This window comes from Chiloscyllium punctatum, chromosome 10 (genome assembly GCF_047496795.1).
Source record: "Chiloscyllium punctatum isolate Juve2018m chromosome 10, sChiPun1.3, whole genome shotgun sequence".
Taxonomy (NCBI): domain Eukaryota; kingdom Metazoa; phylum Chordata; class Chondrichthyes; order Orectolobiformes; family Hemiscylliidae; genus Chiloscyllium; species Chiloscyllium punctatum.
Genome location: NC_092748.1, coordinates 67,178,305 through 67,199,522, shown reverse-complemented (window position 1 = coordinate 67,199,522; position 21,218 = coordinate 67,178,305). Strand labels below are relative to the sequence as shown.

The window sequence follows — 21,218 nt, the reverse complement described above, 5'->3', positions numbered from 1 at the left end:
CAAAAAGGCATGGGGCATACACAGTTCAGGTAATCTGTGACTGATCATGTTCTGTCCATGCATTGGAACCCAGTTTGAGGTCAAGATGTTTGGTTCATGCACAAGGTGTATTAGCTAGCAAAGGTTAATCCATGGTGATTCTTAGTGGTTCAGTATACAGGTAAAGAAGGTTAAAGATAGAAATACAACTTTAGTCATCAGAAGAGAATAAAAGGCATATGCCCAGTCAACTGATGTCACAAACTGGTGTCCCAAGTGTATCAACTGAAAACTACTAGATCAATAAGTATAATTTCCTTTATGGCTTCTATGATAAATTAATAAATTCCATAGAACTTATGAAATCATACATACCCAGAATGAATGTTGTAACTAATCAAGGCTGTTAAGCTGGGTCAGTGTAACTCACTTCTATAATTATATTTGGGAGTTACAATCAAGTTTAACATTATTGTAAGATTTTGGGATTCATTTTATCAAATGACACCTATTCAGAAAAGACTTACTTGCTGAAATTCAGTTGGACTTAGGCCAGGGCTGCTCAGCTCCTGGTCACATTCCACCCTTGGTCCAAAAGTGGATAAAAGAGCTGAACTCATGAGATGAGATGAGAATGACTGCCCTTGGCATCAAGGCCATATTTGACTGAGTGTTGCATCGAGATGCTGCAGCAAAATGGTGATTCGCATCATTAAATCCCCACTATTAACATTCTGGAAGTTGACCAGAAACTGAACTTAATCAGAGCAAGTCAGTGGCTTGGAATAGTGGAGGGAATAACTCACTTCCTGATGTTCCAAAGCCTGTGTACATCTATAAGGCATGGTCAGGAATATGATGGAATACTCTCCATTTGCCTGGATGAATGCAGAGCCAACAAAACCCAAAAAAAGCTCAACAATCCAAGTCAAATTGGGTAGCTTGATTGGATACCTCGTGTTTTTTTTTGTGTGTATACATCAAGTCCTTACTTCGGGTAAAAAAAACTATAGCAGAGAGGTATCAGTAGGTATTCTAATTCATACTTGTACAAAGTAAGTAATTAACTAACTAAGCAGAGATGGCTGGGCAGGTGATGTGCTGTTGCTGTATGATGTGGGAGCTGGCTGATCCCATTGTGAACGGCAGTGACCACGTCTGCAGCAAGTGTTGGTTGCTGGAAGAACTCCGGATCAGAGTTGATGATCTGGAATCTGAGCTTCAAACACTGCGGCATATCCGGGAGGGGGAGAGTTACCTGGACGCTTTGTTTCAGGAGGCAGTCACACCTGGGAGATTAATTAATTCCCACTCAGCTAGTGATCAGGCACAAAAGAGTGTGACTGTAAGTGAGGCAGGTAGGGGGAACCAGAGTTCAGGAGTGGAGGAGCCTCAGCCCTTGACCTTGTCCAACAGGTACGAGATTCTTGCTCCCTGTTCGGATGAGGAAAAGGGCTCTGGACAGGATGAGCCAACTGACCAAGGCACCATGGTGCAGAAGGCCATTCAAGAGGGGGGAGCTAATAGACAGGTAGTGGTTATAGGGGATTCTATAATTAGGGGGACAGATAGTATCCTTTGCAAGCCGGATCGGGAGTCTCGCATGGTGTGTTGCCTGCCCGGTGCCAGGGTGCGAGACATCTCTGACCGGCTTGAAAGGATATTGGAGCGGGAGGGGGAGGATCCAGTTGTTGTGGTCCACGTTGGTACCAACAACATAGGCAAGACTAGGGTGGAGGACCTGTTTGGGCATTACGAAGCACTAGGCAGGAAATTGAAGCACAGGTCCTCAAGGGTCATAATCTCCGGATTACTGCCCGAGCCACGTGCCAATTGGCATAGGGACAAGAAAATTAGGCAAGTAAACACGTGGCTAAGGGATTGGTGTGGGAAAGAGGGATTCCACTTCATGGGGCATTGGCATCAGTTTTGGAACAGGGGGGATCTGTACCGTTGGGACGGTCTCCACCTGAACCGATCAGGTACCAATGTTCTGGCGAAGAGGATAAATAGGGTGGTCAGTAGGACTTTAAACTTCTGAGTTGGGGGGAAGGGAAAGTGAAAGCGACAGGGAGTATGGAGGTAAATGGAAAGATAAGCAGCAGGATAGCATGTTTCCAGGCGGATTTAAAATTGAGGCAGACTGAGAATGCAGAAAAAAGCAAGGATAACTTAGGACATATGACTTACAACATCTCTAATAAGGAAGTTAGCATTAAGGCACTTTACCTGAATGCTCGTAGCATTCATAACAAAGCCGATGAATTAATGGCACAGATAATAGTGAATGATTATGATGTAGTAGGCATCACAGAGACTTGGTTACAGGGGGGTCAGGACTGGCAGTTAAACCTCCATGGTTTTTCAACTTATCGAAAAGACAGAGAGGTGGGCAGAGGGGGTGGGGTTGCCTTGTTAGTTAAGAACAAAATTAAATCTATGGTATTGAATGACATAGCGTCGGATGATGTGGAGTCTGTGTGGGTGGAATTGAGGAACCACAAAGGCAAAAAAACCATAATTGGAGTTGTGTACAGACCTCCTAACAGTGGTCAGGACCAGGGACGCAACATGTACCGGGAAATAGAGAAGGCATGTCAGAAAGGCAAGGTTACATTGATCATGGGTGACTTCAATATGCAGGTGGACTGGGTAAATAATGTTGCTAGTGGATCTAAAGAAAGGGAATTCATGGAATGCTTACAGGATGGCTTTTTGGAACAGCTTGTCATGGAGCCCACAAGAGAGCAGGCTATTCTGGACCTAGTGCTTTGCAATGAACCAGACTCTATAAAAGATCTTAAAGTAAGGGAACCCTTAGGAAGTAGCGACCATAATATGGTAGAGTTCAGTCTGGAGTTTGAAAGGGAGAAGACAAAATCTGATGTAATGGTGTTACAGTTGAATAAAGGTAATTATGAGGGCATGAGAGAGGAACTGACTAAAATAGACTGGAAGCAGAGGCTAACCGGGAAGACACTAGAGCAAAAATGGCAGGAGTTTGTAGGTATAATTGAGGACACTGTACAGAGGTTCATTCCCAAGAAAAGAAAGATTAACCGGGGAGGGATTAGACAACCTTGGCTGACAAAGGAAGTCAGGAAATGTATTAAAGAAAAAGAGAGATCCTATAAAGTGGCTAAGAACAGTGGGAAATCAGAAGATTGGGAAGGATACAAAAGCAAACAGAAGATAACAAAGAGTGTAATAAGAAATGAGAGGATCAAATATGAAGGTAGGCTAGCCAGTAATATTAGAAATAATAGTAAAAGTTTCTTTCAGTACATAAGAAACAAACGACAGGCAAAAGTAGACATTGGGCCACTTCAAACTGATGCAGGGAGCCTAGTGATGGGAGATAAGGAAATAGCAGGAGAACTTAACAAGTACTTTGCGTCAGTTTTCACAGTGGAAGACATGAGTAATATCCCAAAAATTAAAGGGTGTCACGGGGCTGAGTTGAGTATGGTTGCCATTACGAAAGAGATAGTGCTAGAAAAGTTAAAAAGTCTTAAAATTGATAAATCTCCTGGCCCTGATGGGATACACCCTAGAGTTCTGAGAGAGGTTGCTGACGAAATAGCAGAGGCATTGGTTGAGATCTTTCAAGAGTCACTGGAGTCAGGAAAGGTCCCGGATGATTGGAAGATGGCTGTAGTAACCCCCTTGTTCAAGAAAGGATCAAGGCAAAAGATGGAAAATTATAGGCCAATCAGCTTAACCTCGGTTGTTGGTAAAATTCTAGAATCCATCATTAAGGATGAGGTTTCTAAATTCTTGGAAGAGCAGAGTCTGATTAGAACAAGTCAACATGGATTTAGTAAAGGGAGGTCATGCCTGACAAACCTGTTGGAATTTTTTGAAGAGGTAACAAGTAGGTTAGACCAGGGGAACCCAGTGGATGTGGTCTATCTGGACTTTCAAAAGGCCTTTGATAAGGTGCCACACGGGAGACTGCTGAGCAAGGTGAGGGCCCATGGTGTTCGAGGTGAGCTGCTGGGATGGATTGAGGATTGGCTATCTAACAGAAGGCAGAGAGTTGGGATAAAAGGTTCTTTTTCAGAATGGCAGCCGGTGACGAGCGGTGTCCCGCAGGGTTCGGTGCTGGGGCCACAGCTGTTCGCATTATATATTAATGATTTGGATGAGGGAACCGGGGGCATTCTAGCGAAGTTTGCCGATGATACAAAGTTAGGTAGACAGGCAGGTAGTACTGAGGAAGTGGGGAGGCTACAGAAGGATCTAGACAGGTTGGGAGAGTGGTCCAGGAAATGGCTGATGGAATTTAACGTGAGCAAGTGCGAGGTCTTGCACTTTGGCAAAAAGAATATAGGAATGGACTACTTTCTAAATGGTGAGAAACTTAATAAAGCCAAAGCACAAAGGGATCTGGGAGTGCTAGTCGAGGATTCTCTAAAGGTAAACATGCAGGTTGAGTCTGTGATTAAGAAAGCGAATGCAATGTTGTCTCTTATCTCAAGAGGGTTGGAATATAAAAGCAGAGATGTACTACTAAGACTTTATAAAGCTCTGGTTAGGCCCCATTTGGAGTACTGTGTCCAGTTTTGGTCCCCACACCTCAGGAAGGACATACTGGCACTGGAACGTGTCCAGCGGAGATTCACACGGATGATCCCTGGAATGACAGGTCTAGCATATGAGGAACGGCTGAGGATACTGGGATTGTATTCGTTGGAGTTTAGAAGATTAAGGGGAGATCTAATAGAGATGTACAAAATAATACATGGCTTTGAAAAGGTGGATGCTAGAAAATTGTTTCCGTTAGGCGAGGAGACTAGGACCCGTGGACACAGCCTTAGAATTAGAGGGGGTCATTTCAGAACGGAAATGCGGAGACATTTCTTCAGCCAGAGAGTGGTGGGCCTGTGGAATTCATTGCCACGGAGTGCAGTGGAAGCCGGGACGCTAAATGTCTTCAAGGCCGAGATTGATAGGTTCTTGTTGTCTAGAGGAATTAAGGGCTACGGGGAGAACGCTGGCAAGTGGAGCTGAAATGCGCATCAGCCATGATTGAATGGCGGAGTGGACTCGATGGGCCGAATGGCCTTACTTCCACTCCTATGTCTTATGGTCTTATACATCCACTACCCTAAACAATTCACTCCCTCTACCACTGATATGCAGTGGCAACAATGTGTACGATCTATGTGGTGCACTGTAGCAGCTCACACAGGTTCTTTCGACTATGCCTTCCAAATCTATGATGTCTACCATCTAGAAGGTCTTCAGATGCATGGGAACGCCACCACTGTCAGCTTCTCTCCAAGCTACACACCATCCTGATTTGGAATTATATCACTGTTCCTTTACTTTGGCTGCTTCAAAATCCTGAAACTCCATCACTTACAGCATGTGGGCAAACCTACATCTGTGGGACTGCATCAGTTCAAGAAAGCAGCTCACCACCAACTTCTTAATAGTGATTAAGATGGTCAATAAATTCTGGCCTGGCCAGCACTGCCCAAAGCTCATGAAAGAATAAAAATAATGCACAGCTCTAGGGAACTCCATTAAGAAATTGAAAATATCTCTGTTACTTTCCTAGTACTCCTTGATCCCACATTCAGTAACTGAGCTTCTTCACAATTGTATAAGAAGAAATGAGAGAATTACATTTGTAGCATGTCTTTCATGAATTCAGACCATTCCAATGTACTCACAGTGAATGATGTACTTTTGAAGTGTATCCAGCATTGTAATGCAGGGAAATATGGCAGATAAATCTCGGCACAACATTGTGAGCCAAAGGGCCTGTTCTGTGCTGTACAGTTCTATGTTCTATGTTCTATAACTGATCATCAAAAAGGATGTAGAGAATATGGATAACAGAAATGTCACTATCCAGCATATTTAATATATAGGGCAGAAATTTACAAGAATCAGAAAACAGAACACTGCAGATGCTAGAAATCTGAAATAAAAGCAAAATATTGGATCAGACTCTCAGATGCTGCTTAACCTGCTGATATTTTTTACCCAATCAGTTCTGCTTTTATGAAGTTACGATAGTTTAATGAATAGGAAAGCATTAGAGGGATGAGGGCCATTTGCTGCCAAATGTGACTAGATTAATTTAGGTTATCTGGTCGGCATGGATGAGTTGGATTGAAGTGTCTGTTTTCATGCTGTACAGCTCTGTGACTCTATAAACACAAAGAGAAAGTTGAGATGGTTTGATTGCAGAAAACCCGGTCAGACTCCATTTATTGAGCATTCTGTTCAGTTCTGGGCACAGGACCTCAAACAATATATATTGGCTTTGAAGGGATTACAGTCTAGATACAGACACAGTTGAGTCATGTCATGGAGGTTTGAGTCCGGTTTAGTCGACAATCAGAGGAAACCTCAATTTGTAACCACTGAAATGTATGATAATAGTTAGCTCAATTTAGGGCAGCAGGTTAAGTGAGGTTCACTAGCATTCTTAAAAGCTGTTTTAACATGTCTTTTATGACACAATCTTAATTTGCATTGAGATTTTGCTGTCATTGCAGAAAGACAAGAAAGAGCAAATTGTCCTTCATCCCCTTTTAGCAAGGTTTTAGGAATTATGTATATATTATATCTAGTATCTATCTGGTACAAGATTTAATGAACAATAAGACAGAAGATTCTTTAAATTTGAAATCAGTACCTTTGACATCTCTGTTGAGACTTTTAAGATCATGAACCACACTTGGAGGCACCAATTATTAAATGCTATCAGTTAACACGTTGCTCAAGATGATCAGGAAGTTTAATTGTTGAATACAATGTGAAAAGAACAAGGTAATATTTTCAGAAATGCTTTCAGACCATTAAAGGCCATCCCATATGTCATTAGGGATGATATCATAGAGAATGTATGCAGCTGATAACATTGCCTCACTTGTCTTTGGATAGATTTTGGTTCAATGCATGTTTCATTTACTCTATTGGGGACCTTGGAGCTGGAATACATGGGAAAAATGATAATAAAGACAGTCTTGGCTTCTGCAACACTTTTCTCTATCCACTCTGCCTGCTCACATGTTCCTTTCACAGAATCCTGGTGACTTTCCCTCCCTATTATTTATCTGAGTGTTGGTGGTGATCTCTTCCCTTCTCAGGCTGTAATCCCTACTTTTGAAATCATATAGAAATCATCCCAGATATCAGAAAATATTGCTTCCGCTTCCTTAATAACACTCATCTCTACATTTAGTTTACTGTTTCCAAAACCTCTGTCCATGCTGACTTCCAAAATACTCTATTCCAATGCTATGCTGGTTGTTCCCCACCCTCTTTGCTCTGTAAACTTTAATTTATTTAAGCTTTCTGCTGTTATTTAAGGTAAGAGTGGGAAAGGAGTGAGAACTAGATTAACACATTTTTTGACATACTATACCACCTGATGTTCCCATATGTGTGATAGTGACAATCACGGCACTTGGCATGGTGAAGTAATTTAATAAATTCATGAAGTATGATTGATATAGATGGCACACCCATTCCATGCTGCAAACATTTAAATAGATTTGAATCAACTGTTTGTTCATTTTTTTCTTGGTATCAGAACACAAGGAAGGGTAGAACAAATACTGTTTCATAACTCTCTCTTATTCATATCCTTAACTTTGTTGATGCAAGCATTGCTTTGGAAAATATCTGAAGCATCAAAGTCAGAAGATACAAATTGAAAAATGGTGGGTGAGTTTCTGTTGGGCATTTCCTGCCTCGCCCCTGCAATATCAGCAGATGTTTGGCAGAAAGCGAGTTTTGGCACGCCAATGTAGTTTCCATCAAACCCTTGACAAAATTACACCCACAATATAGGAGAACAAATTATCTCTGATATATGACAAGACTAATATATATGACACAATTTGTTTATAACGAAAGGGAGAATTGTAATATATTTCATTAAAAATCTAGGGTAATATGTGTACTTGCCGTAAATAACCTTATTTTCATGAATTATGGAAATATTATAATGTCAGTATTTATCTTTGAAACTGCCAAAATGAACCTTTTGTAATGTTATTTCCCCATGTAAGTAATTGTTTTAGTAATAGTATGGTGTGGCAAGGATCGATCCACTCTGAATATTTTTTGAAGAACATTTTGCTTATGACAAATAGCCAAAATTTTTAATGTTTAAAATGTGCTTTGAAACAAAATTATAAATATAAAAGTTACCTATATGGCTGCTGAGTGATTAAAATTTATATGCATCCATCTTGTTCTAGTCTGTTTATATATACTCAGAATCAAAGCACCATTAAATTATCACAAGACATCTAAACACAAATGTTCAAGTTCTTAAATGTTAACCTTTACAGGAAGGTGTGCAACTTGCATACCATAGGATTACAGAATATAATAATTTTATAAACATCATAATAAAATATTCTGAAATATCTGTCCCACATTTATGTTTTAATTTTCTATAACAAACAATCTTCTACCAATGCTAAGATGTCCCATCAACATAAACCACTTTCCCAGATTCTGGGGCTGCTCCAAGCAACACCAGTTTCACATTTTAATTTCTCAATACCAATGCACTGGAATCTCCCTGCAAGTATCAAATCAGATTCTAGTACTCTCAAAAGGTATTGTGAGATTTTGAGACATCTATCCACTGATGCCAAATTCCAGGCACCCACTCCCCTATTCTTCAATCCCAGCATATCCTCTCACTGAGAAATCAGTGTTCCTGGTAGAAGGTGGCCACCTTCTATCTTGTAAGATATTGATTTATGTGATGGTGGTCAACTCTGTGTAAACCATTGCCTTATGTGGCTCAGAAGACCCACACCAGCATGGTAGTCTCTTTTATCAGCTGAGGATGAAGGCACTAGACTGAGAAAGTGCAGGATTTGGTGTTTTCAGTTTTCTCTGGGACTCTTCTCAGCAGCTGAACTTTCCATCTCTGCTCACCTCTTCCAGTGTCCTCGCTGTCAGCCTGCAAAGATCATGGTTGTCAACAACTGTCTCTCAGTTATCAGTGTCAATATCAGATCTTCATATCCCTCTTGCAATTGTCCTTTTAAGTATAGATTCAGATACCCAAAGGGTCATGAGTCAGTGCTCAGTTCACCATGCAGGAGAACTTTGGGTATATAGTTATCAACCATCCAATGAGTGTGACTGATCAAGCAGAAATGTTGTTTTCTTAGCGGTGACTGTATGCTGATGGAATGAGCATGACTCAAGGACTCGGAGTTGTCTCAGTTTCAACACTTCAAAGGAGTGCCTTGAGGATACATACTTTATAGACTCACAGTATGGTGTACTGTGTGGTACAACACTCGCACTTCTTTAAAAAAAACTGACTCACTGTGAGTACTCCATGTTTTATGGTCTTGCACAGGGCTTTGCTGAGACCATATCGACATACTTTTTATTTACCATACTTATCACTTGCCATTTGAGAAATACTTTATACATCTGTTCCTTCGCATTTTCCATACTATGTTCCATTTGCTATTTTCTTGCCAAAAACTAAGTCCTCTTGAAACCACTTTGCATCTTCTTAACAGCCTACATTTCCACTTAGCCCTGTATTATCCACAAACTTAGTATTTTACATTTAGCCATTTCTAAATGATTCATTTATATTGTGAACAACTGGAGCCCGAGAACTAATCCTTGCAGGACCCCACCAGAAACAAATTACCAATGCAAGAATGACCCATTTATTCCTGTTCTGTTTTCTACCTCTTAACTAGTTCATAATCCGTGGCAGTTTCTTACTTCCTAGTCCATGTGCTTTAATTTTGCAAACCAACCTCATGTGGGGGACTTTATCCAAAGCCTTTTGAAAATCCAAGCACACTACATCCATTGTCTTGGCTTTATCAATTTGTTCATGTAATCGTCGAAAGTCTCCATTAGGTTCATCAAGTACAATTTTCCATTCACATTCACATTCACATTCACATCAATTTTTATAATAGATTCTAGCATTTATCACTACAACTGATGTAACACCAATAGGTCTACTGTTCCCCAAATTTGTCACCTTTTCATTGGCATGGACTATTCCAGAATCTATATTATTTTGGAAGATGATGACCAATGCATCCACTGTCTTCATATCTACCTCTCTCAACACTCAGGGAAGTAAGACTGGACCTTGTTTTTTCACACAAGACTGAGTTGTGTTGAATTTCTTACTGAGCGGCAGACCAAGTTTTCTTGTGTTTTATTCCTGAAGAAGGGCTCATGCCCGAAATGTCGATTCTCCTGCTCCTTGGATGCTGCCTGACCTGCTACGCCTTTCCAGCAACACATTTTCAGCTCTGATCTCCAGCATCTGCAGTCCTCACTTTCTCCTTTTATTATATATACCTCATTACTTACCTAATACATTCCTCTGACAACTCTCACCAATTTCTATCCTGTCTTACCATGCACCTTCCCAGAACAAGGTGCTGCTCACCAGTGTCCTTTGTGATCATGTCTTCTTGAAAAGGCTGTTGTGTACCCAGACAAGCCCTGTCAGTCCAGAGGTGTTCTGCACAGTTACTGACATTTGCCCAGGACATAGCAGATGGGGGAAATTGACACCCACTTTCTGGTCAGGGCACTAGAGGTCTTGCTGGACAGTGTGGTATAGTCGTGGGATTCTGTCTTCCACCAGTATCAGCAGTGGAGGCCACAACACCAGACCATTCCAGCCTCATCCATGATTGCCAATTGACTTGAAGAAGTTTCAGCTATCTGGGAGAATACCCAGCAATGTAGGGAGAAGGTTAATGCCCTGCTATATTCCATAGTGTAAGTGCTACTATCTTCTCCGATATCTCACACTCAATCTATCTCGGCTACCGTACTCACCTCTTATCAAGGCTTATGTTCTATCTCTCTAACTGTAGGCTGTAACATCTTCCTCAGTCACTCAGACCTATTCCAACATGAGGTGAATTGTTCTGTTAAGAAGACACTTAACAAACGTCAATCCCTGTCATATGACTTCTTGCCGGTGCCTAGCAAGAAAATCATTGTACTGCTTATGAAAAACATAAAAGAATGTATAAGTTCCTCCTGACTTTGAGGTGAACTTGTCTCCACTTGTTGCTAAATTCTGCCACATATCTTGCCTTAGTCCATGGCATTCAAGTCCTTTTAAGATTCCACCTGTAGAATATCAGGTCCTGAAGGCTCATTAGCCTTCATTTTCTTTCTCCAACATAATCTTCTTAATAGTCATAGTTGCCTTCAATTCCTTATTCTTTCCAATATCTTAGATCTCTAAAGTTGGGAGATTTTCAAATCTTTCTCAGTGAAGACAGACACAAAGTAATCATCTTTCATAGAACATAGAACAATAGAACATAGAACAATACAGCACAGAACAGGCCCTTCGGCCCACGATGTTGTGCCGAACTTCTATCCTAGATTAAGCACCCATCCATGTACCTATCCAAATGCCGCTTAAAGGTCGCCAATGAATCTGACTCTACCACTCCCACGGGCAGCGCATTCCATGCCCCCACCACTCTCTGGGTGAAGAACCCACCCCTGACATCTCCCCTATACCTTCCACCCTTCACCTTAAATTTATGTCCCCTTGTAACACTCTGTTGTACCCAGGGAAAAAGTTTCTGACTGTCTACTCTATCTATTCCTCTGATCATCTTATAAACCTCTATCAAGTCACCCCTCATCCTTCGCCGTTCCAACGAGAAAAGGCCGAGAACTCTCAACCTATCCTCGTATGACCTACTCTCCATTCCAGGCAACATCCTGGTAAATCTTCTCTGCACCCTCTCCAAAGCTTCCACATCTTTCCTAAAGTGAGGCGACCAGAACTGCACACAGTACTCCAAATGTGGCCTAACCAAAGTCCTGTACAGCTGCAACATCACCTCACGACTCTTGAATTCAATCCCTCTGCTAATGAACGATAATACTCCATAGGCCTTCTTACAAACTCTATCCACCTGAGTGGCAACCTTCAAAGATCTATGTACATAGACCCCAAGATCCCTCTGTTCCTCCACCTGACCTTTCCTTTCAGTCATTTCTTTACTTTCCACTATGAACTCCCCTGACTTAAATGACTTTGCCAAATATTTCCTTTTAATGTACCTAAAGAAGCTTGTATTTTCTTCATTTCCTTCCTTTCTTTAGAAGTTTCCTGGTGCTCCTTTGCTGAATTTTAAACTACTCCCAAACCTCGGATTTACTATTGTTTCTGGCAACTGTATAAACCCTTTCTTTTAATCTTTTACAGTACTTAACTACTTGATTAGCCACAGTTGACTGACCTTTTTAGATTTTGTATTTTGAAAAGTGCTTTGGAAATTGTTGACTTCCACAAGTTTCATGTGTTCCCAGCATTCAGATGAAGGTTAGCTTTAACTCAGCATCTTACATTGTCAGTCCCTCTCATTGCGATTACTTACATGTGGTGCCCTAAAATACTTTCCTCTTCTTTATCAGTCTCATGGGACAGAAACATCAGGAAGTGGCGAGGGTGGCGCTGATGGGCCCAATGGATTGGCTCTTGTTGCGGGATATCTGTCCATGTGCAATCACATGTCAGCATACAATTGGGTACTTGTGCATGAATCACGTGGTACTTGTGCATGACTGGAAGCCATGATTATCTCATGTGGTCTAGGGTCTAAGCACCACATTTACAGGGCACCAAACAATCTGTCATTCCCTGTGAGCCGCAAGCATTATTTGTGCTCTTCTGATTAATCCTTTTATTTGAAAGCATATTTTGTGTTGTGCAAGCCAGCCATCTACGAATGGTAGCATTCCTGGAGTAGACAGTTCCAAGTGTTGTTAGGTGGCTATATTCAACTCTCTCTGGTAATAGTGGGTGGAGTTTATTGCAACGTTTTCAATATGTCACTCAAGACAGTTCAAGGATGACTGAAATTACATATTTGGGGAAAGTCATTTTGTGAGAGTGTCAGATAAAGATATCACTTCCATGTTAGGCAGTGCTGCTTTTTTGCTGTACTGTTGAAAAGGCACTACGCAGAGTCAGTGGAGTTGCGGCCTCAGTGAATTGGCTATGTGTTGTTAGAACTAAGGGAGAAGTTTTAGGAGAGTTTGTAGGCAGCTAAGAGTTGGAGTCAGGGCACAGGAAAACTGCTGGGATTGTATTGTACATTTTATTATTATTTTAGCATTATCTAGTAAATTTTATTGTTGTTTATTTAAAACCATGGAATCTTGTGGCTTTGTCTGCTCATTCAGTCCCATAGACCTCCCACATTGTTGACTTGAAAAATAAAAATTACTGGTGCCTAGCCAGATTATAACAAATTTATATTCTGGTCCAGGGTGATAACACTCTCTAAGGGGAGGTTTTGAGAACTGTCATACCTTCTCCACCTGGTGATCCCTGGATCTGTTACCACCCATACAGAAGTGGCAATGCCTAAATGCAGGCAAAGCATGGCCCCATAGTTCAATGATCCTCCTTAAAATGTCTCTTCCAGGCCATTAGGAATGGCATAGAGTACTGATTTCCTGAGATAGCAGCAGAAGGTCTTGTGTCCAGTTCTGACCCCTATGACAAGTGGGATGCTCTATACTTAGCATCAGCCATACCACAGTCACCATCCGTGGTCAACTTCATCCCTCATGATTCACTGCAGATTCTCTGCTTGTCCACATAGCCATGACTATGCACACACGCAGTGGAACCAGAACTAGAAACCATCACCCTGTATACTGCAGCAATAATCTTTGATCTCCCCTCCAACCTCACTCTTACACCCCTGCACTGCTTTCAGTCACCAATTCTACCAATTCCCCTGTTACTTTGATCAGCTACCATTAACCCTTGAATTTCCCTCAAGTGCAATAGGAGTGCCTTCTCACTACCCTTGACCTGCTACCCATCATCCTTGACATTCCCCACTACCTTCAACTTTCAGGACTTCACCATTAACATTCCTTGTACAACAGCTGATTTCTTACAATCAATCTGACCTACTTTCAACACTGATCGTCTCTGTGTAATCCAGCTTTCTGCCTCTCCTCACATAATATTCTGCTGGGCTGCCATTTCCATCCCTTCCTCCCTCGGTCAGCCATGCCAAGTTCACCTTCTGTCACTCGATTTCAACTCTCCTTTGTTCAATAGCTAAACAAAATTCCCCAGAGAAGCAAAAGCAACTCTTGCTCACTCCAAATCCACCAGTAAGACTATCTTACCTGTTGCACACCACATTTAATCAACTGTGAATCTAAAGTCAAATGTTTCTCATTCCCTGATTACTTAATTGAAAAGGGACACTAATACTTTTTAATGAGCATGCATGGCATGCAAATGTATTAAAAAGCGATTCCAATGCTTGTTACCTTGTCCCTTAAACCTATCTTTAACCACCTTGTCCTCATGCAGCTACAGTGTTCCACATCATTTCCTATCTCCTAAACCCTGAACTAATGATTCTCCACCAGTCTTAATTATTACTCTCCTTTCCTGCAAAGCTAATATAGCAAAGGGCAACAGTGGAAGGAAGATGGTCGTGGTGAAGAGTTGCAACTGCATGATGTCGCCAACTTGATAAAAAAACAAAAGAAAAGGATCTTATTGCATGTGCTCCTGCGAGGGGCTAAATAAATATAGCATGATGGAATGTCTGAAAATCTACAAATAACCTCGTCCTGTGAAGAACAATCAGAAGCAAGTAATACCGTCTCTAGGCAGAATATTTAAAAATAAAGTTTACACAATAATTTCCTATCTACAGAAAGTTCCAGAAGCCTGTTTTAAACATGTAACTATGAGAACTATTGCATCTGACTGGACCGCATCTACTTTATCCTGGATTCAGCTCCAGAAAACATTCATCTGCTGCATTTCCAGCTTTTACTTTGACAAATTCAAATCAGACCAACACTAAGTAACTTGGAGAACAGATTGTTGGAATCTCAGGCTCATGTGCAAACTTGAGGAAAATATTTAAATGAGGAGGTTAGGCAGAAAAGAATTCCACCTGAATTTCCTCATAAAGAAGAAATTACTAATACTGTTTCTGCAGGGCAGCCATGCCCAAATGATAAAGAAATTCACCCACCAAATCACTTCATAAAACTGTGAATACTTACACTTATGGACAAATACAGGGCCAGTTTTGTACATATTGTATCTGTCAGTCCCTGCGCAAATATCCAGGAGGTCACTGTCACTTTCATTTAGTCCAAGTTCCGTATGCATGAACTGTGCAAAAGCTTTCATCCAGATTGCACTGCCTCCGACACAAACAAACTGAAAAATACAGGACCAAATTTCAGATTCTATATTAAGTCAATATAATATTTTAACTCTACCTGTAATTTCCCAAACAGTTCATCTTAAGACTATATTGTACTTCCATCTATTTCCTCTTTCGGTAGGGTCTATCAGTTTCCATAGGTTTCATGCATCCATTACCAGTCCCATTATAAACCTCTAAGACTTTCCATTATTAGCCACCAAGAATGAAAACTGCAGATTCAGGAAAATCCTCCATTAAGTTATGTTTAGCTCTTCACTATATTTCACGTGAATTTTTTTTGATTAAAATCCACTCTTCAATTCCTGGACTGATCTCTCAACCTGTTTTTCCCTGTAGAAATGCTCCCAAACTATGTGATCCCTTCATTCCCTTTCATTCATTCATTAAAAATGGGCATTGTTAGCTGGGTTGCATTTATTGCCCATCCCTAGTTGCCCTTGAGAAGATGATGGTGACCGACCTGCATGAATTGCTGAAGTCCATTTGGTGTAGGTACACCTGTGATGCCATTCAGGAGCGAGTTATAGGATTTGGACCCAGTGACTGTCGAGAAATGATGATATATTTTCATGTCAGGGTGGTGTGTGATTTGGAGGGGAACTTACAGATGGTGGTGTTCCTATGTACCTGCTGCCCTTATAGATGGTCATGATTATAGGTTGGAAGATGCTATCTAAGGAGCTTTGGTGAATTTATGTATTGTATCTTGTACTTGGTGCACACTGCTGCTACTGAGTGGATGTTTGTGGACATTTTATTTTGAGTGGTGTCAAACTTCTTGAGTATTTTTAGAGATGCACCTATCCAGGCAAGTGGGGAGTTTTCCATCACATGCTTGACTTGTGCCTTGTGGATAGGTTTTGAGGAGTCAGGATGCAAGTTATTTCCTGAAATATTCCCCATTTCTGATCTTATGATGGCAGGCCCAGAGGATCAAAACAGAGATTTCACTGATACGTGAGGTCTGGTGTTGACAACTGAGTATACAGTGGTAATTCATTAAATGCTTGATGGGAAAAGAGATTATGGATAGTCATCAGATAATTCTTTGTGCTCTCTACCCCAGGTCCTTGCATCAAGTCTAAAAGCAAGAAGAAGAAACAGTTTTCCTCCAGCTCCAACTCCACCTTCACTTTAAGCACTACCTCTAAGGATGATGGTTTAGAAGACTTAGAGGAAACACCATCACAGCCTTCACCAGCTCAGAGACATTCAGCTCACTGGGCATACATTCCAGATTAGGCTCAGAGTCACAGTCTGTTGAATACATCACTGACACATGGTGATAGCAATGGAGGATGTGAGTGCTGATGTCTCTGACATTTGAATGACTGTTAGAGACCAGGTCTCTACAGAGACTCTCACAGTGATGCAGAGTGTTTGAAATTAACCATAAGAGATTTCATGGAGATATGGAGGCTTGGCAGGAATACCAGAGGTTATGTGTAGATTTCTACAGAAGGAGTTTAGATCAGAGTGGTGCTGGAAAAGCACAGCAGGTCAGGCAGTATCCGAGGAGCAGGAAGATTGATGTTTTGGGCTCAGGAAACCCTGATGAAGGGCTTTTGCCAGAAATGTCGATTTTCCTGCTCCTCAGATGCTGCCTGACCTGCTGTGCTTTTCCAGCACCACTCCCATCTAAACTCTGGTTTCCAGCATCTGCAGTCCTCACTTTTGCCTTCTACAAAAGGAGTGCTAATCTGTCCAAAGTTGTTTTCTATTTTGGCTCCAGAATGTGAATGCTTGGCTGCTCTCATGGAAAAGATGGCAACTAGTTTAGACAACCAGATACAGATAAACAGGTCATGAGTGCTGGACATGTGCTCAAACTTGTACTCCATCATTGTAGCCAATGTGGCAGTAGCTAGGCAAAAGTGAGAGAAAACACATTGATCTTGTTCCAGGTGTCCCTTCTCCCAAAGGATGTGCCATCATGCACTGAAGGGAGGAAGGGCTAGCAAGCCATCTTTGAGGCCTCACCTCAGAAACACTCCAAGGGTGATCTTCCTCTGTTAGAGTCCTATCACCTCCAAAATGAGGCTGCAGACACTGCAGGAGAAGCACAGCAGGCCGAAGCTCTTTAGGTTTGGGCCATCAAATTACGGCTGCCAAGGTTATCTCCGGTAACAAGATACTGCAGCAAGTATACTTACTTCTTATTCTCACAATTTAACTAAATATCAGGGAATCACCTTAGTTGGCCAAATACGCAGATCATTAGCTCCACCCAAAGCAATCCTTCTCTCTTTTCAAGGAATTGCGTTTTTAGAGCAACTGCTTCAAAAAAGCTTGTAAGGGGTGGTGCATGTTACTTTTCACCTTTAGAGCACATAAAATATAGTACAATGAAAGCTATGTAGGTTAATCTGATCTTAGAGTGAGATAAAAGGTCAGCCCAACATCGAGGGCTGAAGGGCCTATGCTGTGCTGTACTGTTCTGTGTTTTATGTTCTATGTCCATCAATCTTGACCATCAAATATAACCTTTCCTCTCCTTTCTGTTATCCTTGAACCTACCTCACATTGGCCTTAAACCTGTAATCATTATCCTACACATTCCTTCTCTCATCGCTGGCCCTACATCTCACCAACACAATGTCTGCTTTGATGCTGAGCCCCTATTAACTGCCTCACCTCTTTTCTATAATCCCCACCCCCTACCATGAAATCATTTGATCCTGACCTTGGACTTTTTTACCCATCACATCTCATCCCTCCACTGCCCCCTCCCCCACCATCAATGCGACTGGCCTCTTTGCTTCCCAGTACTCTCAGTCCAGCTCACAGGACCCCACCATTGAGTGCTCTAGCCCCACTTATCTCTCTCTTCAATCAGCCATCCTAGAATGTCCTTCATCCAATCCAAGAACAGAACTCCTGCACTTGTGATGCTGGGATCCATCCTCCTCCACAACTCCCTATACAAAATTTCTCCCTGCCTCTCTTTCTTTCTCAGTCCCTGTCACCCTCCCTCTCTCTCTGAACTTCTCTCTCTCTCCCTCTGCTGCTCCATCCCTTCCTTTCACCATTCCCCTTAGATTGCCACCCACCTGCGTTCCCCCTTCCTCACTGCTTCTAACCATTCTGGTTAGACTGTTATCTGCCTCCTGACCTTTCTTTCCTCCCTTCCTTAGACAGCCCAATTCTCTCTTGACTGCCACTACCCGATCTCAATGATCGCCTCACAGAGATGTACAGCATGGAAACAGGCCCTTCGGTCCAACCCATGCCAACCAGATATCCCAACCCAATCTAGTCCCACCTGCCAGCACCCGGCCCGTATCCCTCCAAATCCTTCCTATTCATATACCCATCCAAATGCCTTTTAAATGTTATAATTGTACCAGCGTCCACCACTTCCTCTGGTAGCTCACTCCATACATGTACCACCCTCTGGTTGCCCTTAGGTCTCTTTTATATCTTTGCCCTCTCACCCTAAACCTATGCCCTCTAGTTCTGGATTCCCCCACCCCAGGGAAAAGACTTTGTCTATTTATCCTATCCATGCCCCTCATAATTTTGTAAACCTCTATCAGGTCTTCCCTTCGCCTCCGACACTCCATGGAAAACAGCCCCAGCCTGTTCAGCCTCTGCCTATAGCTCAAATCTTCCAACCCCGGCAACATTCTTGTTAATCTTTTCTGAACCCTTTCAAGTTTCACTTTCCGATAGACAGGAGACCAGAATTGCATGCAATATTCCAACAGTGGCCTAACTAATGTCCTGTACAGCTGCAACATGACCTCCCGACTCCTGTACTCAATACTCTGAAAGGAAAGGAAAGCATACCAAACACCTTCTTCACTATCCTATCTACCTGCAACTCCACTTTCAATGAATTATGAACCTGCACTCCAAGGTCTCTTTGTTCAGCAACACTCCCCAGGATCTTACCATTAAGTGTATAAGTCCTGCTAAGACTTGCTTTATAAAAATGCATCACCTCGCATTTATCTGAATTAAACTCCATCTGCCACTTCTCAGCCCATTGGCCCATCTGATCAAGATCCTGCCTCAATGAACAATGGTCAAATGAAGGAAATAGCCATTTATACTCATTCTAGAAAGTTGACTACCTTGCTGAACAAGGGTCACTAGACTTGAAACATTGACTTTGCTTTCTCTCCACAGATGCTGCCAAATCTGTGGACCTTCTCCAGCAATTTCTGCTTTTGTTTCAGATTTCGAGCATCTGCAGTGTTTTATTTTACTTTAGACTACCTTGCCTTTGCATACCATTTCTTTGCATTTATGAATCTGCAGGTACATAATTCTCATTTGTGGATAACTTAATTAGACAGGTTCAAGGAAATCTGGTGAGATTCTCTTTGAATGAATATGCATGATATGCAGACACAATCACACGCTTGCTGTCAGGAAACTCAAACCACCATCGAACCTTGCAGATCTTAATACAATAGTTTCACCCCACCATCGGGAAGCTGATTTTTAACTACACAAAATTTAGCGACCCACCTACTTTGATTCCCTCTCCGAGAGAATCATAAATTTCCATTTACTGTAATTATCAACTGCATTACAAAAAGTGAATAAGTGTTTGTAACAAGAGTTACAAGAGTTTGTTGTAAGCAATATTAAATGATATTAATTTAACTAAATGATACATCAAGGAAGTGAAATTCCAATATTTTACATTTACACGCATTTCTGAAGTTTTTTCAAAAATTATTCAGTGCTAGGAAACCTGTTTGGGATACAGGGGTAATGTAGGAAAGGAAGTAATGGCATTATTATAAATTCTTGTGAACTGGGCGAGATGCTCAATTATCATCTATTATTTGCCTCATACACATAATTTTTCCCTCTCAATTTAATTTATTTAGGCATTGCCATTTTTGTTCATTTCCTTGTCCAAAAGAAAAAAAATGCTAAGGTAAAGGATAATTTTTATTGCTTTCTCCTGGCTGGTCTGTTCTGTCCCACTATAAATAACAGCCTACCTTCACGTCTCCAAACATTGCTTAAAGATTATGTGTTTTTGTTCCCAAATCAAAATGATACAGCAAGTCTTCAGGCATTGAGGACAAATGTGGGTTCTTTACATGTACTACACCATTTCTGAAATAATTGAAAAAAATTTAACATTAGTTTTCTCAGCAAGCAAGTTTCAATAATCATTTCTAATATTTCATATTACACAACAAGATATTACTTCGTTAGAAAGAAAATCACAATCTCTTTTAGTTCATCATAAACAAGGGGAAAGTAGATAATCGTATTTTCAAGCTGAGTTATGAAGGAAACCAGAAAGTACTCACTCTCTATAGCCCTTTTGTGCATTTGCAATCGCTTCAGAATTATTGGTTAAAATTAGGCCATCCTGATCCCTTCCAGTATGTACTAAAAAATCTGCAGAAATTTGAAGAAACGTTATTATCAACAGTAAGTTAAAGTAAGTCAGTTCTAAATAAAATAGTTTAACTAATCTAAATTCTTATAAATACTTAAATTAATGACAAATTATCAAATAGGAACAAAAGCTTACAGTTAAATATAGAATTTTAAAATATCCTGAAAAATGCAGAAAACTGCTAGAAACTGATAAAGATTCTTCTTTAGTTTCTAGGTTCAGTTGTCCTAGTTTACATCCTTATGAATAGCATCGAAGTGACAAGTCCATTTTATGTACACTCTGCTTTGATACGCAGCAGGTACAGCACTGTTGTTTTTCAATCCATTGGTTGCTTATTTCTGCTTGACCTGACTAGATACACAGTGACGCTCAATATCAGGAATTCAAAATAAACACATAACTTGAGAGGCCATTGACACAAAGTTCCTGATGTAACTACGCTAACTAACAGCAGGTTTATTTTTTCACAATACCAATGAGTAACCGATAGGCCTTTGATCCTTTAGCACTTCAGATATATCAATGAAACAAAAGGTGATTTTAAGTGGAGCTACATTGTCATATAACACTAACTGGGAGCTTCTTCAATCAGAAATAAGTACAGAAATATCACACTGTGCCTATGT

The 21,218-nt window shown here is 41.1% G+C and overlaps 1 protein-coding gene across 1 annotated transcript in view; it reads right to left on the bottom strand.

Moving 5' to 3' along the window:
- Positions 1-20,858, bottom strand: part of LOC140482251 (uridine phosphorylase 2-like) — a 35,541-nt gene extending 14,683 nt beyond the window's left edge. The window contains 4 exon segments of the mRNA XM_072579398.1: positions 15,049-15,208; positions 20,180-20,297; positions 20,498-20,588; positions 20,725-20,858. Coding sequence (XP_072435499.1) covers positions 15,049-15,208; positions 20,180-20,197 — 178 coding nt within the window. The 5' untranslated portion in view covers positions 20,198-20,297; positions 20,498-20,588; positions 20,725-20,858.
- Positions 20,859-21,218: the final 360 nt, after the last annotated feature.